A 20,658-nucleotide genomic window follows, 5' to 3' on the forward strand; every position below is an offset into this window, starting at 1 on the left:
CTCACTAACTCCAGGTCTGATAAAGGGCCAGGAAGAGACTGGCCTTGGAGCAGGGGTGGAGGGGGGCATACTTGGAGATGAGGCTCCTGACTGGGTGGGCGGCCAGTGCAGGGACCTAAGCGTGGGAGGCTGGACAGAGGAGGTGAGTGTCTGCTCCGGATGCTGGGAGGTGGGCAGGCCTGGAACAGGGAGCCTGGGAGACCGTTGTCCTCTTGGTGAGGGATGGCGAGGGATGAGGCTGACTTAGATCAAGTGATCGTGGGGAACTGCGGAGAAATTGGATTCCGGGCATGTATTTTGAAAATAGAATCAGCAGGGTTTGCTGATGGATCCGACCCATGGGTTGTCTTTCTGAGGCTTCCTGGCTCAGATTGGTAGACACAGGACTTGGGCCTGACAGGCCTTCCTGTGTTCTTATCGTGCTGGAAGAAATGGAAACATTGGAGAAAAATTCATGGCCTCATGAAGCTCGCCAAGTCCTCAGGGGTTCAGGGTTCAAACAGGTGAAGCCAATTTCAAGAAGTAGCAGACTAGGTATAATCACAAGTTTTAGATTACATGTATGTGAGTTTCAGGAGGAGGGCATGGCAACACACTTGAGTATTCTTGCCTGGAGAATCCCCATGGACAGAGGAGCCTGGCGGGCTGCAGTCCATGGAGGTGCAAAGAGTCGGACCCAACTGAGCAACTAAGCACAGCACATGAGAAGTTTCAGGGTATTAAGGGTTCATAGTTTTATTTCTCCCTATAATTGTAACATACCACTAGACAGTGCAAAAAATAATAAATCTTAGGTCCCCCTTGGCTGGACTGAGCCCACGTGGAGCCCAGACAGAGAAACTAGAACACCTGGGTGGTGTCCTGAACACTGGCTGATATGCAGAGCAGTGGGCTCCTTCCTTTAACCTCAGAGCTCCCATTCATTCATTCCCTTTCTGTTAAGTACTACTGTGTGGAGTGTGTTGGTTGTCCTAGCTACTGGGGTTAAAGAAATGAGTGACAGAGACAAAGTGCCTGCTTAAAAAGATGGGGTGGGGCAGGCAAGAAACAGGTGGACAAAATAAGTGAATGGGATACTTTCATATACTGACCCAAAGTTCTATGAAAAAATAAATCAACATGCCTGAGGATGTGAGAGCAAATGACCAGGCTAGAATCCAGTTATGTGTGTGTCTCAGAGAAGGCGGCACTGCAGTGATGTCTTTGAACTCGCTTGATTTATTATAGTTGATACGTGTAACAGCGCTTGACTTATAACAAGTACTGTAAATGTTTTACATATCTGTAAATTAATTTAATTCCTGTAATAGCTCTATGAAGTCAGCACTATCATTGGTGCTGTTTTACAAATGAAGAAATAGCACAGAGAGGTTAAATAACCTGCCTGAGGTCACACAGCTTAAAAGTGATTTGCCAGTTTGGGTGTAGGAGGAAAGTAAAAGTTTCCTCCAGAGTTTTCCAGGCATTTTGCAAAAGGCTAGGGGGTAATCCAGTGAACAAGATGGGCAAGTTCCCTGTATTCTGCTGGGGATTCATTTTTATCCTCAACGTGAGAGAGAGGGCAGGTTAGTGGTGGGTTAGTGGACGGATTACACACTTGGCACCTGGCATCTGGAAACAGTCTTGCTCTCTGGGCTTTTAAAAGACGCTGAAACCACCCACGGTTTCTGGTAGGTCTGACAACTCAAGCCCCATCCACACTTGCAGGTTTACAAATGTGCTCTTACCGGCATGGCCCCTCTGGGCATTTGAGAGTTTGACCCCTGGATTAACGTGTGAGCTCAAGTCTTCCAGTACAGGGTTGGGAACAGTGTACAAGGGAGCTGTCAGCCATCGCATCACAGTGAGGAGGCCCCGAGGCTGACCGGCTCGGGAGGGTCGTGGCCGCGGCCTGACTCTGCGGCCTCCCCTCTCCGCTGTCCTCTCTGCCTCGGGCCCAGGCAGCTCACAGGTCCCTGGTGCCCTCCTCCGCAGGTGTCCATCCGCCTGGATGGCGAGAACAAGGCCGTGGAGTACAGCGCTGTGGGCGCCATGAAGGATGCCGTCAGGGTGGTCTTCCGGGGCCCCCGGGTCCACGACCTCTTCGACCGGGACTGGCACAAGGTGGCCCTGAGCGTGCAGGCCCAGCATGCCTCCTTGTACGTCGACTGTGCACTGGTGCAGACGCTGCCCCTCGAGGAGCGGGAGAACATCGACATCCAGGGCAAGACGGCGATCGGCAAGCGCCTCTACGACAGCGTGCCCGTCGACGTGAGTTCCGGGGTCGCGGGGTCACCTCAGGGGAGGGGGCCTCAGGAGCCGGGTGCCCCCATGCCTGCCTGTATCACTCACCGAGTCGTCACCGTGGGCCGTCTTAGGAGGGAGGGCCCCGGCTCAGAACACTGCCGTGTCCCATCGTTCACTCGTTCAGTGACCTAGCCACTTACTCATTTAGCATATATGCCGAGCACCTCCTGTGTGCCGGGCACTGTGCGCTGGGGAAGTGGCTCATGTATCTCCATATCACACCCACACTCATCAAGCAGTCACGTCCGACTCTGTGTGACCCCATGGACTGTGGCCCACCAGGCTCCTCTGTCCATGGGATTCTCCAGGCAAGAATACTGGAGTGGGTCGCCGTGCCTCCTCCCTGGGTCTTCCCGACCCAGGGATTAAACCCACATCTTCTGTGTCCCCTGCATTGCAGACAGATTCTTTACTGCTGAGCCACATCTACGTATATGTGTAGGCAAAATCGATGGGTAGATAGAGTTATATAGTTTCCTTTACATTTAAATAGACTCTTTTCCCTTTTCTGATTGTTGGAAATTAGGAAAATATAGGCAAGTATGTGGGAAGTAAGTAAAAAGCATCCTGATTCCACTATCCCGGAATGTTAACCAGTGGCTGGAAAGAGCTGTCCTTCCTTCTTCATTCCATCATTCTTTTTTCTTTGTCTTTCCTCCTCCTTTGTTTCTCTTTTCCTTTAATGTATTTTCTTCTCTAGAGGTGCATTCCGACACCTACACACACAGACACACACACTTATGCACCGTCTTCAAACTAAAGTCATTCTATCCTTCTAACTGGAAGTGTCCCCCGCTTGCCAAGATGTAAACGAATCATGATCTGGGATAGCTAGCTCTTCCCAAGGCCATCTCTCTCTCTCTCTCTCTTTTTTTTTCATGTATTTGCATTTCTGTGATCGAATGTAGTGTTGTTGGATGTGTGCTGGATATTTTGAAATGTATGTAGTAATGTATAGCATGTGTAGTCACATACTGCTTTTTTCCTCTAAAATTATGTGTCTAAGCCTTTATTCCTTTTAGCTGCTTCATAATACTCTATTTTGGTGTACATTTTGCTTATTTGTTCCCCTGTTGGTGGGTATTTAGGTTGCCTCGATGTGTTACCATCATAACCAGCAGGTCTTGGGTTTTGAATATGCTGGTCTCTTTCTGGTGTGCTTTCTTGGAGAAAATGGGGTAATAGAGCCCCTTTATATTAAGGGCACAGTGGTATTGAAGACAGTGATAGAAGCAGATTTGTAATATGAAAAAAGTTCAGTTAAGACACCCTGTGGAGCTGCTGAAGGGTCGAAAAGAGGAACATGCTGAACCTTTGGAGACCGTTGGCGACCACGTCACAGCCTGGCCTGCAGTGAATGCAGGGCAGTGAGCAGGGAGAGGAGGGGTGTGCGAGGGCCTGACTCACAGAAAGCAGGAGACACTGCTCCTAGCCTGTGCTCATTCGCTCCTTGCACGCAGGGCTTGCACTTTTGGAAGGATGGGATGTCGGTAGATGATACTTTGGCTCCCTCTGACATTCAGCTTGGAGTCAGACCACCACACAGGACCCCAAGGAGGAAGTGGGCTGGATCCCTGAGCGGGGCCTGCCTGATACCAGGGGGAAGCCTGGGTTCTGAACCCCCCCAAACTCATCCTCTGACCTCACTTCCCCTCCCAGTTTGACCTCCAGCGGGTCGTGATTTACTGCGACTCCCGACACGCGGAACTGGAGACCTGCTGTGACATCCCCTCGGGTCCGGTGAGCAGAGACTCTGCCGGGGGGTGGGGGGATGGGCCCTTGACTTCCTCCCCGTGACCCCCTGGGGAGGGGGTGTTCAGGGTCTGGGAGCAGAATCAGGACACCCGCCATCAGAGTGCGGGCTCGGAGGGAGCCTGGTGGTCATCACCAGGGGCTCCAGTTCCGGGTCGGGTGGGGTGTGGGTTGGGGGAGCAGGTCCCTCTGGCCTAAGTCAGCAGTCCCAGGGGCCCAGCTCTGGGTGATGAGGGGCAGAGGCTGGCCACGTGTCCCCAGGAGAGAATGGCCTTGGTGCTGTCAGTGCTCAGGGCTCATCAGCAAGACCGGGGAGGCAGCTCGGGGTCGGGAACAGCGGGCCGGACCAGACTGCCTGGTGTGCCTGGACCCTCCGTGAGGTTCTGCCTGTCCTGGGCCCTCCCCACCTCCGCCTCTGCCAAGGTGCCTCCTCTCCACTCTCTTTACCGAGGACCCACCCCAAGGATGCTTCAGTAGTCCTGCCTTCCAGGGCTAAAGGCTAAAATCCCCATACTGTGCTTGGGCGGCCCAGATCCTAAGTACAGTGAGCACCCTGTCAGTGTGTCCTGTCTCAGGACGACCGTTGGGCACAGGCACCCAGAGGTGGTCGTTGTCAGAGGTGGGGCTGCAGAGTCAGATGAGCCTGGCTGTTGAGAGAGGAGAGGGAGAGAAAGGAGGAGGACAGATTAAATTAGGAGAGAACAAAGGGAAAGAACGAGCGAGGCAGTGAAGGGGAAGGGAAGGAGGAAAGAAGCGAGGGAAGGGAAGAAATAAGTCATCTGGCACGTGCCTGGCTCCTGGTGTCCAGCTCGATACTTCAGTCCCACTAAACCCTTCTCACCGCATTATGATGGAAACGCCCTTGTCCCCATTTTGTGGAGGTTAACACTGAGGCTCAGAGGTGTTAAGCGGTTCCCTCAGGCTGCTGAGAGGCCAGTGGAGGGGCCGAGACCCGTTGTCTCATTTGACTCCAGATGAGCCTGACTCCATGCCCATCTGACTCCGAGATCTCGGAGTGCCAGGACCTATAGTCAGATACTTGCCTGTCCTGCTCAGGCTCCGGCCTCCTCAGGGTTCCTGGCTCCCCTTTGCCTGAACAGGGAAGTGCTCCAGGGTGCTGGACAAAAAGCCAGGTTCTGACCGCTCTGCTTTCCTCCCAGTGTCAGGTGACCGTGCTGACGGAACCCTCCCCGCTGCCCCAGCCGCCTCCCACCTCCGGCAGTGAGCAGATCGGGTTTTTGAAGACCATCAACTGCTCCTGCCCACCTGGAGAAAAGGTACACAGTCCACCCTTATCCGCAGGCCTGGGGCCCCAGAGCTCAGTGGGCCCAGAGCTCACAGAACTAGCGGTGGAGCTGGGAATTTCCCATCATGCACATGGGCTGCCAGGGCAGGATGACCCCGGGCTCCAGGTAGCTCTGAGGTCTGGGGACCATCCTTGCTCCTGGGACTTCTTCCGGATCTCTGTGGGCCTTGGGAGGGGAGCCCCTCAGACCCCACTGGGATGAACATTTTTCTGACGTTAATGATGTCTTCCCAAAGTTTCTCTGCCTCCTGGTGTCCTCTTCACTCCTGTGCAACTAAACAGCCAGATTTGCTTTGAGAATAAGTGTCAGCAGGGCAGCAGCAGAGGGTTCGGTGGCTCTGTGGGGTCCACCGCCATCCGTCTGCACTCTGTTGGCCATGCTGTGGAATCTGAACGTACATAGGAATAGAGTTCAGCACCTCTTGTTTTAAAACCCAGTGCGTTTCTGACTAGCACCACCACCTCCTGTTTGTCTGGATGAAATGTCTCCTGGGATGCCTGGGGCCATCATCTGTTGTTTTCCTGTAGACCAGCGGCCTTCTTAATAAGAAAAAAAATTCCACTGTTGGAACAGAACAAACAAGTAACACCAGGATGACAAATTGGAGTTGGTCTCCACGAGGCTCTGCTTTAGGCTCTGCCCTGGGTGGCTCCAGGGCCCTCCATCTCCAGTGTTCAGCATAGTCATCGCTCTGTCTACCCCTCCCAGCTCGGGACTGGCACGCAGCAGGTGCCCCCCGACTTTGCAGGGGTCTTGGGAGACAGGCCAGCATACAAAGTGGTGATTGAGGTTACCTGGAATAAACACACTTTAAGAATTTCCCAACAGATGTGTTTCATTAAGCCTGCCCATCGTGGCAGCCTCTCCTCCCTACCGCCTTCCCTCTCCTCTGTTCTCCATCACTCTGTCTTTTCTTTTTCCTCCCAGAAGGCCCCTCAGGAGCTCTCAGTCAGGTGGGGTGGTCAGACCATGGCCCTACCTGTTGGAAGACCTCGAGGAGCCAGCCCAGTCTTGCTCCAAGCTGAAGCTTTCCTGGGGAGTTGGTGAAGTGAGGCACCTCTGGCCTGGTTCTGGGTTCTGATTGGGAGAAGCCGGGGAGGGAGTCAGAGTGGGTGCCCACAGGGTGCCGGGCAGGGCTCCGGCTCCTCCTCCTCCATGGCGCCTTGGGCACGCTCAGGGCTTCAGGCCACGGACAACATGCTGATCATATTCTCACTCATCAATGTCATAACAAAAGCAACCATCCAAACCCAAATCCTTCTGGAGTCTTTGTTTTCCGTTAAAAACCCCAAATGAGAAGGGTAACTGCAACAATGTGAGGTTTGGCGCACCGGCACGTGGACTGTGCCAGGGACCAGTGGGGTTGCCCAGGTCAGGATTTCCCCGGGGCCTTGCCCTGGCGGGGACCCCTGCAGGGAAGTCTGGGGTCAAGCAGGCTTCTGTCCCCTCTTAGCACCCACCTTCCCCGTCCCCAGCTCACAGACACCCGCTGGATGGCCACTGACCTCCTCGGCTTGGCCTCTGGATCCCCTCCCCCAGCTGTCCCTGCTCTGTGCAGCCCCTCGTGGCTCCCAGTTGCCCTTCTTGCCTCATTTCACTCCACGTTCCCCTCCTAGTCTCCAGGCAGGCAGGAGCGTCCTGTTCCATGGAGGGGGCAAGATCCTCCTTGCCTTCTGCAGTTTGCGTGTGAAGGTTCTTCTGCCTAGAACACCTTTCCCCCTCTGGCCTTTTTATCTGGCTAATGCCTGCTCTTCTTTCAAGACATCCTCAGAAAATCCTTTTCTCATCGTATTATTGTCTGATTTTCCTCCTTCCTTCCTCCTGTCCTCCTCTTCCCTGCTCCTCCCTTCCCCTCCTTTAGGCTCCCTCCCTGTTTGTATTCTTCCTTTCATTATCACATCTGTCCGTAATTATTCCTTCAGCACCTGCTATTTGCATGACATTATGGCCTTTTCCTCTCCCTCTTCTTCCATCTACCATGGCAGTTATCATCCTGGATGAAGACTCTGTTTGTCTCTACTTCCATAAGCTCATAAATTCCAGATGGCAAAGACTGAATCATTTCATGTGTGTATTTTCAGCCACTGTATTAAATGATTGAGTTGATGGGAAGGTGGGATCCAGGCAGCGTATGAAGCGATGGATGGAATGGATTATTGGGTGATGCTCCCCAGAGTTTGAGGCTGGCGTCTGTCGATTGATGGATGATCTCTCCACCAGTAGCTGTATTTGGAGGCCAGGTCCCAGCTCCCCATGCAGGTTGGCAGTTTGCAATCAGGAGCTCTCAGCTGCCGTGAACTCTGTCCAGCTTACTGATCAGCACATGGCTTTCTAAGAGACTGGCTTACGAGCCTGTGCCAGGGATCACCCACCAGTGAAGAGAGAAGGGGGAAATTAAGACAGAGCCTTACTTGTTTCTTTTGTCTTTCTTCCTTCAGGGTGAGAAGGGCTTCGATGGCCCCGTGGGACTCCCCGGCCCAAAGGTCAGTACTGGAGCTGCAGACGAGTCCTTTGAGCCCGAGGATCTTTTGATTTGCTCTTTTTGTAAGAAAGAAAGAAAGAAAAAATAACCAAAACAGTGGTGTGTTAGTTTACTGTCCTGTGGGGTTTTTCTTCTGAGCTTGTTGAGATGGAAGAACAGAGCAAGTGCCATGAAGTTTGGAACCTTTGAGTCTCTTCGCAGCTCAGAAGGTTCATTTCTCAGCTTGACAGTGTCAGCTAGAAGGAGGTGGAACTCGCACACCCAGGCTCAGATCCTGTTTGTTCCAGCAGCCTCAGTTCTCTGTGGTCAGCTAACCCTCATCCATCCTTTCAGGCCTCTATAGTCCAGAAACTTTGGGGGTTGGGCTTTAAACAGTCTGTTTAGCACCTGCGATCTGTTTATTTAAATTGGTTGGAATTATTTTTGTGCTCATTTTCCAAGCTCACCAATTGCTCAAAGCCAGGTGTCTCCCCGGGGCCTCCCCCTTCCTCATTCAGGGCCCAGCCTCTTCTGTCTCCACCACTGCCCAGGTTTACAGCATTTATGGGGTGGGACGGGGCTGTCATCTCCCATCATGGTTTTGGTCTCAGAAAGCTGAGACCCAGAAAGATGTGGATTGCCCCTGGGGGTGGGTCATACAGTGGCTGAGGGCAGAGGTCAGCGTGCCCCAGTGACCATCACCTGGTCTGGTGTCAGAAAGAGGGGCTGAGTGTAAGGGTGGAGACACAGGGATGCCTCCCTTCGCTCCTCCCTAATTCACTCTCCCCTCCCCCTCCCCCTTTCGTTCCCTCTCCCCATCCCTCACCTGCATGGATGATGTTCAAGTTCAGTGAACCACCGTGGAGTGCCTGCTAAGGTCGCTTTTTGTCTTTTCCCTTCTTCCTTCCTCTGGGTATCTCCTTCATCTCCCCTCCTGTCACCCTGCTCCCCTCTGCCCCAAGTCTGCTAGGATGGAGAGGACACACACAGACACGCATGGGCGTGTACTCAGACACACACACAGACACACATGGGTGTGCACTCACACACACAGACACCACACATGGTCGTGCACTCACACACACACACAGATACACAAGACACACATGGGCGTGCATGCACGTGCGAGCACACACACACACACACACACACACACACACACACACACACAAGCAGCTCTGAGATCCAGGGTGCCCGGTGTTCTCTGCAAAGAGGAGAGTGGGGGTTTCTGCTCAGGTATCCCCAGGCTCTAACCTTGACTTCTTGGCTGTCAGATGAAAGAAAGGAGCAGAGCCGTCTGGGGGTGTGAGCCTCTAAGTAGAAAATGTTTGTCTGAAGCAGCGACTGTTCACAGAGCAACCGTACTGGGGCTGTGGTGGAACAGATCCGGGCTGTGGGGCGGCAGAGCCCACCCCCCGGCCCTGGGAGAGAAGCTAGGTGCGAGGGAGGGATTCCAAGGAGAGAAGAGGCCCCACGGCCTGCAGGGGAGCCTAGCTGCCTTGTGGCTGGTCAGCTGTCCTGGCCCTTCATCTGTGTCCCAGCCCGTCCATGGTTAGGAGGCTGCGTGAACACTTGTGAGTCCCTTGGCTCCGTTTACCTAGAGGTCACTCAGGTCATGTCCACAGGTGTGGCCTGGTGGACCCAGGTGCCCAGGCCCTCTCTGGATGCAAGGATGTGCCTATGGGTGACAGGGAGCCAGGTCCCCAGGACTCAGAGGCAGCAGGAAGAGGCATGACTGGGAGTTGGGAGAGTGGGTGGGGGAGCGGGGCCAGAGGGGAGCCCTGAAGCTGCCTGGGGGGCTCCAGGATGCCTGGGGCCCCTGCCTGAGCTGGGTCTGGTAGGATGCATGGAATCTCCCATTCCTGCTCCCAGCAACCAGCGTGCGAGGCTTTCATCCACTCGCTGTCTCAAGCTGCCCTGGGCTCCTGGAATTAGGAGGTTGGGGAAGTTATTCAGATGCTTCTCCCCTCTCCGGGGGTGGGAAGCCTGGCCTCATGGTGCAGTTGGCAGTGATAAAACCAGTCGGTTCCAGGAAATGGGGGCAAGGTGGGCTGTGGGCAGCCGGTGTCGGGGAGCCTTGCCTGACCGGAGGAACTGACCCGCTGCTGTCTCTGGTTTCCGCCCCTCAGGGAGACATGGGAGCCACTGGGTCAGCAGGCGCTCCTGGACCCAAGGGAGAGAAAGGAGATACGGTGAGTGAAGGCCTCTCCACCATGGCTAGTGTGGGGGACCCCTCTCCACGGGCATGGGGGTGCCTCCCGGCCACTCTGGCCTCACCCCACACCACCCCACCCCCAACCCCCGGAATCCTGTGCTCCAGATGGGCGCTGCATCTCCTAGCATCAATGGCACAGATTCAGAGTAGGTGGACCCCAGCCATTGGCCTTGGCTCCAGTCTTCATTAGCTGGGTGACTGTGAGGTTAGTCTCTTAACCTCTGAAAATCTCATCTTACTCCACTAGCAAAGTAAAGAAAGTAACAGCTTTGTCTATGAAATGCCTGGGCCGTGGTAAGTGGTCAGTGAATGAGAGTGGGTATAGCCAGTTCCTTTTAGGTTCTATGCTCAGGGGGTTCCCTGAAGACAAGACAGATGAGACAGAGTCACTCTCCTAGATGAGTTAGCCTGGCAGATAGCACCCCTCACATCATCATCTGAGAGCTCGTAATTGTAACTGTACCGCCTGCCCTTCTTCACCAGTGCTCCATGTGGGTTCCCTCCTTACTTCTTAGAAGCGCTTATTTTAAATTCTTATTGGAGTATGGTTGGTTTACAGTGTTGTGTTGGTTTCTGGTGTACAGCAGAGCGAATCAGCCATGCACGTCCCTTCTTTTTTGGATTTCCTTCCCACTTTGGTGACCAAAGAGCACTGAATGAGTTCCTTGTGCCATACAGTAGGTTCTCACTGGTTATCTATTTTAGACATACTATCAATAGCGTACATATGCCAATCTCAGTCTCCCAGTTCATCCCACCCCAGAACATAGTCTCGTCACTTCTCTGATGTGAAGGATACAGGATTTTCAGACTTGTATGATATGCTTGTTATCATGGAGCCTACATGTGTCAGAGGCGAGATTTGAACCTGTGTTAGTCTGAGTCCTGTGCTCACCTGCTGAGCTCCGCCTTTCACCCACACCGTGTATGCCTGCCTCCTGTAGGGGTGGGAAGCACCTGCTCTGTGCAGAGCAACACGGAAGCAGGAAGACCTGCTGGTGTCACAGTGTGCATTGTGTACCTGGCTCTGTTTACCTGAGTACTGTTTGACAGTACTCTTTCTCACTTAACCTTCAGATCGGTGTTACAAGGTGGGGGCTAGTGAAACACCCATCTTACTCATACATGGGGAAAAAAAAAGCAGAAACAGCCAGCGAGAGGTCTCAGATGTCAGATTTAACAGACAAAGCCTGCAAAGCAGGCACTAAATCATATCCAAAGAGCTAAAGGAAACTTCTGAAGGAAATGGAGGGGAGTGTTGTGACAATATCTCATCAAATACAGAATATAAAGAAGTATAACAGATTTGAACTGGCTGAAGAAAGAGCCAGAATTCTTGAAAATAAATCAGTGGAGATTACTTAAACTGAAGATCAGAGAGAAAAAAATAATGAATAGAAATGAAGAGCCTCAGAGAAATGTGGGGGCCCGTGAAGTCAATCAGTGGGCACATAATATGGTTACCAGGAGAGGAGAATAAAAAGTAATCAGGGAAATCATGTCTAAAGACATCCTCAACTTGATGAAGCATAGTCACCTACACACTCGGAAAGCCTCAGGAACTCCAATCAAGAAATGCAAAAGGAGATCCATCCTTAGAAACATCATAATATCAATTTGTTGTTCAGTCACTAAGTCGTGTCCAGCTCTTTGCAACCGAATGAACTGGAGCACGCCAGGCCTTCCTGTCCTTCACCGTCTCTCAGAGTTTGCTCAAACTCATGTCCATTGAGTTGGTGATGCCATCCAACCGTCTCATTCTCTGTCGTCCCCTTCTCCTTCTGCCTAGAATCTTTCCCAGCATCAGGGTCTTTTCCAATGAGTCAGCTCTTCACATCAGGTGACCAAAGTATTGGAGCTTCAACTTCAGCATCAGTCATTCATGAATGTTCAGGGTTGATTTCCTTCAGGATTGACTGCTTTGATCTTGCAATCCAAGGGACTCTCAAGAGTCTACTCAAGAACCATAATTCAAAAGCATCAGTTATTCAGTGCTCAGCCCTCTTTATGGTCCAACTCTCACATCCATACATGACTACTGGAAAAGCCATAGCTTTGACTATATGGACCTTTGTTGGCAAAGTGATGTCTCTGCTTTTTAATATGCTGTCTAGGAGTCTTCCAAAGATCAAGCATCTTTCAATTTCATGACTGCTGTTACCGTCTACAGTGATTTTGGAGCCCAAGAAAATAATATCAATAAAAAATGCTAAAAGACAAAACAAAAAATGGGAAAGCAGCAGAAGAAAAATGAGTCACAATGTGGAAGGAAACCCCAATAACATCATCAGCTGACTCATCACCAAAAATAATTGAGGTCAGAATGTAGGGGGATGACAACTTCAAAGTAATAATTATGGCAGTGTATCACTGGGTACTTAAATATTTGTCACAACAGTAGCTCAAAAGGGGGGGAGATGGAATAGGTCACACAGCAGTATGTCTCTCAACCTCAATGGAAGTGAGTTAGTGTAAGTCTGAGGTTGATCCTGAAAAGTTAAGACATATATGGGAAACTTCAAACAACCTCCAAGAAAAATAATTTAAAAGTATACAGTGACAATATCCTTAAAGAGGTTAAAATATTGCAGTAAAAATGTACTCATGTAGTAAAGGAAAGAGTAATAAAGAACGAAAAAAAGGAAGAAAGTCAGGAGGCATAGAAACCAGAAAGTTAGATGGCATATGTAAATCTGCCTATATCAAAACCAGCATTGCCTGTAAATGGATTATACAAACTAATTTAAAAAGCAGAGATTTTCAGACTGGACATAAAAGCAAGATCCAGCGTGTTCTGTCTAGAGGAGACAAACTTTAGATTCAAATATATAAATAGGCTGAAAATGTGTCCAATACACATTCTACAAGTTGAAAACATTAAAATTGGAGTGACTGTAGCCATACCAGAGAGAGTAGGCTTTAAAAAGTTAATAGAAACAAAGAGGAGCATTTTATCACGATAAAAATGTTGATCCTTCAAAAATATGCAACAGTTATCAACATATGTGCACCTAAGAACAGAACTCCTAAATACGTGAAGTCAGTACTGAGAATTGAAGTGAGAGATAAACAAGTCGTCACCAAGGATTAGCGATGTCGGCGCTCCACTCGCAGTAACAGGCGCACAGCGAGGAGTGTGGAGGCGTGGAGCCCCACGCACAGGGACGGGTGCACAGCGAGGAGTGTGGAGGCGGGGAGCCCTCCAATACGCTGCAGCTGCTTTGAAGAACCATCCAGCGCTCATTCAAGGGTTAAGCACAGAATTACCGCAAGACCCAGCAGTTCCACTCCTAGGTATACAGCCAAGAGAAATGAAAACACGTGTTTGTATGAAAATTTGCCCATGGATTTTCATAGCGGCGTTATTCATCATAACCAGACAGCAGAAACAAGCCAAATGTTCACTACCTGATGAATGGATAAATGAAATGTGTCTTAGCCATGCAACGTCATATTGTTCTGCAATAGAATGAGGTTTGATACAGGCCATAAGGAGGGTGAACCTTGGAAACACTTCGCTAAGGAAACACTGGCTATGAAGCCAGTCATAAAAGCCCACATATTGTATGATTCCATTTATATAAAATATCTAGAATAGGCAAACCTACAGAGACAGGAAGGAGACTGATTGTTGCCCAGAGCAGAGGGTGAGGGAAAAGGGGAGCGACAACCATGGGTATGGGGTTCTTTGGGGGGCGATGAGACTCTAAAATTGACTGTGGTGATGTTGCACAAGTCTATAAATGTACTAAGTTGAATGTAAATAGCTGAATTATGTGCTGTGTAGATTGTATCTTGGGCTTCCCTGGTGGCTCAGTGGTAAAGAATCTGCCTGCCAGTGCAGGAGACTCAGGTTCGATCTCTGGGTCAGGAAGATCCCCTGGAGGAGGAAATGGAAACCCACTCCAGTATTCTTGTCTGGAGAATCCCATGGACAGAGGAGCCTTGTGGGTTATAGTCCATGGGGGTCACAAAGAGCTGGATGTGACTTAGCGACTAAACAACAACAGATTACATCTTTCAAAAGCTGATGTGGAAAAAAGAATACTACTGTCATGCTGAGTCATTGGGAAAATGAAATAAAAATGTTGATAATCAACACTCAGTGAATGATAGACGACTTTTAGAGGTTCTCTGGCAGAGCTTGTGAAAAAGCAGCCAGCCGTTCGAATCCCAGGCACACTCGCCATGTGTGGTGCCGTGCCATGGAGATGGTCTGCAGCAAACCTGTCTTTTGCTTTCCCCTTCCAGGGCGGAGGACCTTTTGTGCAAGGAGAAAAGGGTGAAAAGGTAAGCACCTCCCCGTTGTCTCACTCCTCCAGGGGCCATGGAGGTGGCCCAGGACCAGGATGAGGGCCTTGGGTTCAGGAGAGGTGTGTGTGCCGTGTTGCTGCTGGTAAGAATTGGGTGGGAGGGAAGAGGTCTCCCGGCTGAGTGCCTCAGTGTTAAGTGCAAGGAGGGAAAGGCTTGTCTAGGTCCTGGATGCTCTGCAGTGCCTAAGAGCACAGGGCACTTCATGGGGCTCCTGGTAAGTGGGATACAGAGCTGCAGATGTGGTTTGAGGACCAGCACGCTGGGCGTTCAGTATCAAAACCTGTCCAGGCTTGTTTGCAGTGATGGGAAGGATGGTCTGTGCTTGATCAGACGTGCTGAGAAAGTTCGAATAGCAGGTACCGGTAGGAGGGGGGAGACCAGAGGAGCTTGGGGAATTGCCAGGAGATTGTTGCAGAAGCACAAAAGGAAGATGAGGAGGGACAGAGTGGCAGGCGGCAGCAGCAGGACAGATGGAGGGACGGAGGCCTGTGACGTGCTCCCCAGCTACGAATGCTGCACCTTTTCTGACCTTCATCCGTCGTGGCGATGATGCACACACTCGACAGATCCTGGGAAAGAGGGGATCACTTTCTTACAGTGTCCACCTAGAAGAAGCAATAAAATAGTCACTAAAATGCCATCTTCTACTCACACCAGTGATCAAAGCTACATCTCCCTTTTCTCAGGAGAACAGCCACAAGACTTTGCAACATACATTCATGTTGATCATTTTGTCAGAGTCTGGGCACTTGCAGACTCAGGATGCAGACCACTGGACCCTGGGGGGCTCACATCAACCTCTTGCATAGGGTTTATGATGTAAAGCAGGTGCCGCTCTGTCAAGTTACTATGGAAACAGAGCTCTCACATACCCAGCCCATTTTCTCTGTAGAGTACCTTTTATTTAGTTCGTTCAGGTCTAGAGATTTACTCTGAGGAGATAAATGGAGGTTGTGCACAAGTACATAGCCACACGTTTCCTTCAGCGAAATCTATAAGCCAGTCTGGAAAGAACTATCGCTCTGTCGGCAGCTACAGCACTGTAGAATGAGTCGTCGTTGTGCAGTTCCATAACACAACGGCACAGCTCCGTAACGCAATAACACTTATGGACACATAGTCACATTTAGAAGGATAATTAATGACCCAGAAAATGAAGGTAATATTTTGTTAATTTTTAAAACACATTGCAAAATATCTATGCAGTGTGACTCATTCATTGTGTGTGGGCATGTGCGTGTGTGGAAGAGAGACAGATGAATTCTGGAAGCAAATCCCCATTGTTGACCTCTGGTTGTCTGGGTGGCCAGGCTGTGAGGGTCTTTATTTTGTCCCTTATATTCCTTTGTGTCTTCGTTGATTCCACAATGAACTTCTCTTTGTTTACCTGTATTAGAAGCTCAGGCACATGCTCACACACATAGTAACTGGTGCACAAGAATGCAAAGCCGTTGGAGAGAGGGCGTGAGCAGACAGCATAACACGAGCTCTGCACCTGCAGACCTGGGTGGCTGGTGCTGCTCAGCCCTGCTGTCAGAGTCTAGTCTCCCGATGCCTGAAGCAGGGCTGACGGACCACCTTCCACGGTTCCTGTGTAGGCTCAAAGCATCGCAGCTGGAACTTGGTTTGATAACTGCCAGCTTGCTGGTTCCTGAGGGCCCAGAGCCAGAGCACAGGCTATTAACAGGACACCCAGATGCTCCTCGGGCTCAGGACTGGGGCTGCCGGAGCCCTCTTGAAGTCGGGGCTCAGCCTGGGTCCTGGTCCAGCCTGAGCTCTGAGTGATGTGCTGCCCTTCTCGTGTGTAGATGTCACCAGGAGAAACTGACAGTCACCCCTTCTCCTCGGAGGAGCAGCTGCATCTCTGCCCCGTGCATTCTGGTTGAGCTCAGGTTAGGCAGCCTCCTCCTGATGCCTGGAGGCACGTCCCTGGTGCCCTGGAGTCCAGGCTGCAGCACCACCCTCAAAGCTGAAGCTGCTCTGTTAGAGCCCCGTGGGGGCACCTCCTCACACACGTGGCGCTGGCAGAAGAGGCTCTGGCATGCCTGGCTCTGTCCTCAATTGACACTCTCTTGCAGTTGGACATTTTTAGTAAAGTCTGAGTTTAGATTCTGCCACATATGAGCTGTGCGATTTGGGGTGAGTCACCTCCATCTCTGGGTCCCTGCTTCCTCATCAGTGGAAACGAGGGAGTGGGTGTGATGATGCATAAAGGCCCTTGCAGGTGGCTGTTCTGAGGTTTGGTCATCAGCCCACCCCCAGCCTGAGTCCCTGGGGTCACCTTCAGTAGCTTGGAGCCTCTGCTTCTCCTCCAAGGATGCAGGAGGCCCAGGTGAGTCAAAGGGATGACTGAATCCACGGCAGGGAGAAGGCCACTGGTGACTCATGCACTTGGAAAGAGCTTTGCAGACTGGCTTTTTTGCTTGAATATTCTCTCGAAAGCAGTTGCAGAATACCAAGCAGATTGGATGGACAGGAGCCCGATGTGTCTGGAAATCATATTGCTCTGAATTGTGCTGTTTTGTTTTTTTTTAATTTTTGGTGACGCAATTAACCAGTGTGACAATGTGCATCAGCCCCGTGAAGGCCACGCACCCTGTAAGCTGTGTCTCATGCTGTGTGTGTCACTGTTCACATGGTGCTTCAGGGAAAGCAGTGCCCTGCCTGTTTCACAGATGAGAGAGCTAGCTTAGGGGTCAAGTGGCCTGCCCAAGGTCACTGCTAGTAAGATGGCTAGAAAACAGTCCCGATGGGTACTACCATGAAGGGAAGCTGGGAGGCTGATTGAATCCCCTTTGTCCGATAGCTGAGTGAACTGAGGCTCAGAGAAGGTGATGAGTGGCTGAGGGTCACACACCTGAAGCTCTGCAGGAGCTCTTGGCCCCTTGACTCTCCTGGCCCAAGACTGGTGTGTGGCTCTCTGTTCCTGGGCTGCTTCTGCCCTTCATTTTGGAAGTTAACATCCTCTCTGGTTCCTGTTGTGCCCCATATTCTCCCCGGGGTTCTTGGGGTTCTGGTCCCTCAGTGTTTTAATATGTATGGAATCAGGCTCAGGGAAAGGGGAAAGCAGGCTTGTGGGGCTACCTGAAAAGATCTGCCTGCACCTCAGGCACTGGGGAGATAGAGAAAAAGGGACTTGAGACCTCCTCACAGTGTCTGGAAGACATCTGCAATTAATCCGTACTTGTCTAAGAAGTGAATGGGTGGTTGGAACGTGGACCTCCATCATCCAGGACCAGGGGCCAGTAGAGGGGTCCCAGACTCTGTGGTCAAAAAGACTCAGCTTCAAATTCATGTTGATTGTGTGTCTCCCCTTGGGCTACTTTGAGCCTTAGTTTCCTTTTCTGTAAAAGATAGGAAAAGAAATAATAGCTCCTACCATGAGAGGTTGCTCAGAGGATTCATCCACTGCCCTTGCCTGCATAATGTGTGACACTGCTGTTCTTGTTATCCCATCATCGTTGGCAGTTCTGTCTTGGTGATGATGGTGGTGGTGGTGATAGTGATGATGGTAGTGATGATGATGATGTGATGGTGGTGGTGATGATGGTGATGATGCGTTGATGGTGGTGATGTGATTGTGATGGTGATGGTGATGTGATGGTGATGATGGTGATAGTAATGTGGTGGTGATGATGGTGATGTGGTGGTGGTGATGGTGGTGCTGTGATTGTGATGGTGATGTGATGGTGGTGGTGCGATTGTGTTGGTGATATGATGGTGGTGGTGATGATGGTGATGGTGATGTGATGGTGGTGGTGATGTGATGGTGATGATGGTGATGTGATGGTGGTGGTGATGACAGTGATGTGATGGTGGTGATGTGATGGTGATGATGGTGGTGATGTGATGGTGGTGATGGTGGTGATGATGGTGATGTGGTGGTGGTGATGATGGTGATGGTGATGTGATGGTGGTGATGTGGTGGTGGTGGTGATGTGATGGTGATGATGGTGATGTGATGGTGGTGGTGATGACAGTGATGTGATGGTGGTGATGTGATGGTGATGATGGTGGTGATGTGATGGTGGTGATGGTGATGTGATGGTGGTGATGATGGTGATGTGGTGGTGGTGATGATGGTGATGGTGATGTGATGGTGGTGATGATGGTGATGTGGTGGTGGTGATGTGATGATGGTGGTGATGGTGATGTGATGGTGGTGGTGATGGTGATGTGATGGTGATGTGATGGTGATGGTGATGTGATGGTGGTGATGTGATTGTGATGGTGATGGTGGTGATGTGATGGTGATGATGGTGATGTGATGGTGGTGATGGTGGTGATGGTGGTGATGTGATAGTGATGATGGTGATATGGTGGTGGTGATGATGGTGATGTGATGGTGATGATGGTGATGGTGATGTGATGGTGGTGATGTGGTGATGGTGGTGATGTGATTGTGATGGTGCTGGTTATGTGATGGTGGTGGTGATGATGGTGATGATGGTGGTGATGTGATGTGGTGATGTGATGGTGGTGATGGTGATGATGTGATGGTGGTGGTGGTGCTGATGTCATGGTGGTGGTGATGATGATGAGGATGATGGTCATGATGGTGGTGAAGGTGATGACAGTTACATTGGTGACAGTGATGACGATGGTGATGGTGGTGCTGATGCTGATGATAGGGTAGAGCCACTGCTCTGGGCTGGTTTGGACTAGTTTGGGGAGAGTCAGGGAGAGCAGGGAGGGGTGATGACTTCCGTGGCCCTCCATCCTTGGTCCTTCCCTGTTGACAAAGTAAATGAGTAACCGTGGTGAGGATGTTGGTGTGAGGTTTCCTGCAGCTGGGCACAGTGTCTTTTTTCCTTGGAGACGTGGTTCATGAGCCCCAAGGAGAGAAAAAGATTGAGAAACAAAAATGCAAGGCCAAACCGTGGGGTGTCCAGTGAACCTCCTTTTCATTCCGAGGGCCCTCGTGCTCTGGGGACCAGACCCTTCAGGGGAAGAACCAGGAGAGGCTGCATTGTGGCCGCTTCCTGGACCCACAGTGCCCTCTGGTGTCTGGAAGTCAGGGTGTCGGTCCAGTTTTCTTCTGCATGGCTTCATTCAATATTGGGGAACTCTCTGCCCTTTGGGGGTGCACTGCTTTTCCCTGGGAATCTGGCACATGGAGGAATAAGGGTAAAGGAGCCTTCATTTTGTGCTCGAATGTGGGCTCAGGTGTTGGAAAGAAAGCAGGTTTGGGGAGTGGGCAGACCTGGTTTGGACCAGCTCTGCAGTGGCTGTGCGAGTTTTAGGTGGTGTCTCTGAGCCTCAGTCTCATCGTCTGTAAAGTGGGGCCGCTGATGCCCGTCCCTTAGGGCTGTGTTACAGGAGGTTGGCATTGCCTGTGAGAGTGCCTGCCTTAGGTCCTTAGGTAGGTGCATATAAAAATCTGTCTTTCATCATTCTTCCTTTCATTCATCTGCTAGAAACTAGTACTCAGATCCATGAAAGAGTGACAAGTGCTTCTTCAGGAGGCAGTCTTAAAGTACTGAGTACGTGGGAGACAGTGGTGGGTTCATGGAGCTCTAAAACCTGTCCTGGGTGGCCTTCTGGCAGAGAGCAGCCCAGATCTGGTGCTGGGAAGACCCAGCCCCCACACACACCCAGTTTCCCTAGAGTGGAGAGTAACCGAGGACAGGGTGGGGAGCAGGCTTTACAACCCCCCTCAGGAGTCTGGATCACAACTTATAGATGGTGACGGCTTTTGGGAGACATGGGATGGAATCAGGGCAAAGTGTCTCCAAGCCATGCTTGGGTCAGCAACTCTATACTCAGCACTTGGTACACGGGGTAAAAAAAAATCCAAACAACAACCTGAAAGCCCTTTCTTCAGCATTTTCACAGGAATCCTGTCTGGCAATAAATAATACTTTGTATGGATTTTGTGCTTGGATTTCACAGTGCGGTGCCCCAGAAAATAATACACGAGCAAGTAGAAGAAACTCAGCTGAATTTTTTTGGGCTGGTTGGCTCATAGGAGATAGAATTTTCAGTTCAGTTCAGTTGCTTAGTTGTGTCTGACTCTTTGCGACCCCATGGACTGCAGCACACCAGGCTTCCCTGTCCATCACCAACTTCTGGAGCTTGCTCAAACTCATGTCCATCGAGTCAGCGATGCCATCTAACCATCTCATCCTCTGTCGTCCCCTTCTCTTCCTGCCTTCAGTCTTTCCCAGTGTCAGGGTCTTTTCCAGTGAGCCAGTTCTTCCCATCAGGTGGCCAGAGTATTGGAGGGCAGTGAGCTCAGGTGGAGGGCATCACCTTCTCTCTCTCTTGTGGAAAAGGCCCCCAAGATTTAGGACAATGCTCTTACACAGTGATTTTTTTCATTG

General features: G+C 50.9%; 1 protein-coding gene across 1 annotated transcript in view; it reads left to right on the plus strand.

Moving 5' to 3' along the window:
- The window catches only part of COL22A1 (collagen type XXII alpha 1 chain), a 224,614-nt gene that overhangs the window by 60,847 nt on the left and 143,109 nt on the right, over nucleotides 1–20,658 (plus strand). The window contains exons 7-12 of the mRNA XM_070802401.1: nucleotides 1,975–2,250; nucleotides 3,946–4,026; nucleotides 5,199–5,315; nucleotides 7,784–7,828; nucleotides 9,936–9,998; nucleotides 14,273–14,311. Coding sequence (XP_070658502.1) covers nucleotides 1,975–2,250; nucleotides 3,946–4,026; nucleotides 5,199–5,315; nucleotides 7,784–7,828; nucleotides 9,936–9,998; nucleotides 14,273–14,311 — 621 coding nt within the window. The remainder of the gene's footprint in view (nucleotides 1–1,974; nucleotides 2,251–3,945; nucleotides 4,027–5,198; nucleotides 5,316–7,783; nucleotides 7,829–9,935; nucleotides 9,999–14,272; nucleotides 14,312–20,658) is intronic.

The sequence above is a fragment of the Bos indicus genome, chromosome 14 (genome assembly GCF_029378745.1).
Source record: "Bos indicus isolate NIAB-ARS_2022 breed Sahiwal x Tharparkar chromosome 14, NIAB-ARS_B.indTharparkar_mat_pri_1.0, whole genome shotgun sequence".
Classification (NCBI taxonomy): domain Eukaryota; kingdom Metazoa; phylum Chordata; class Mammalia; order Artiodactyla; family Bovidae; genus Bos; species Bos indicus.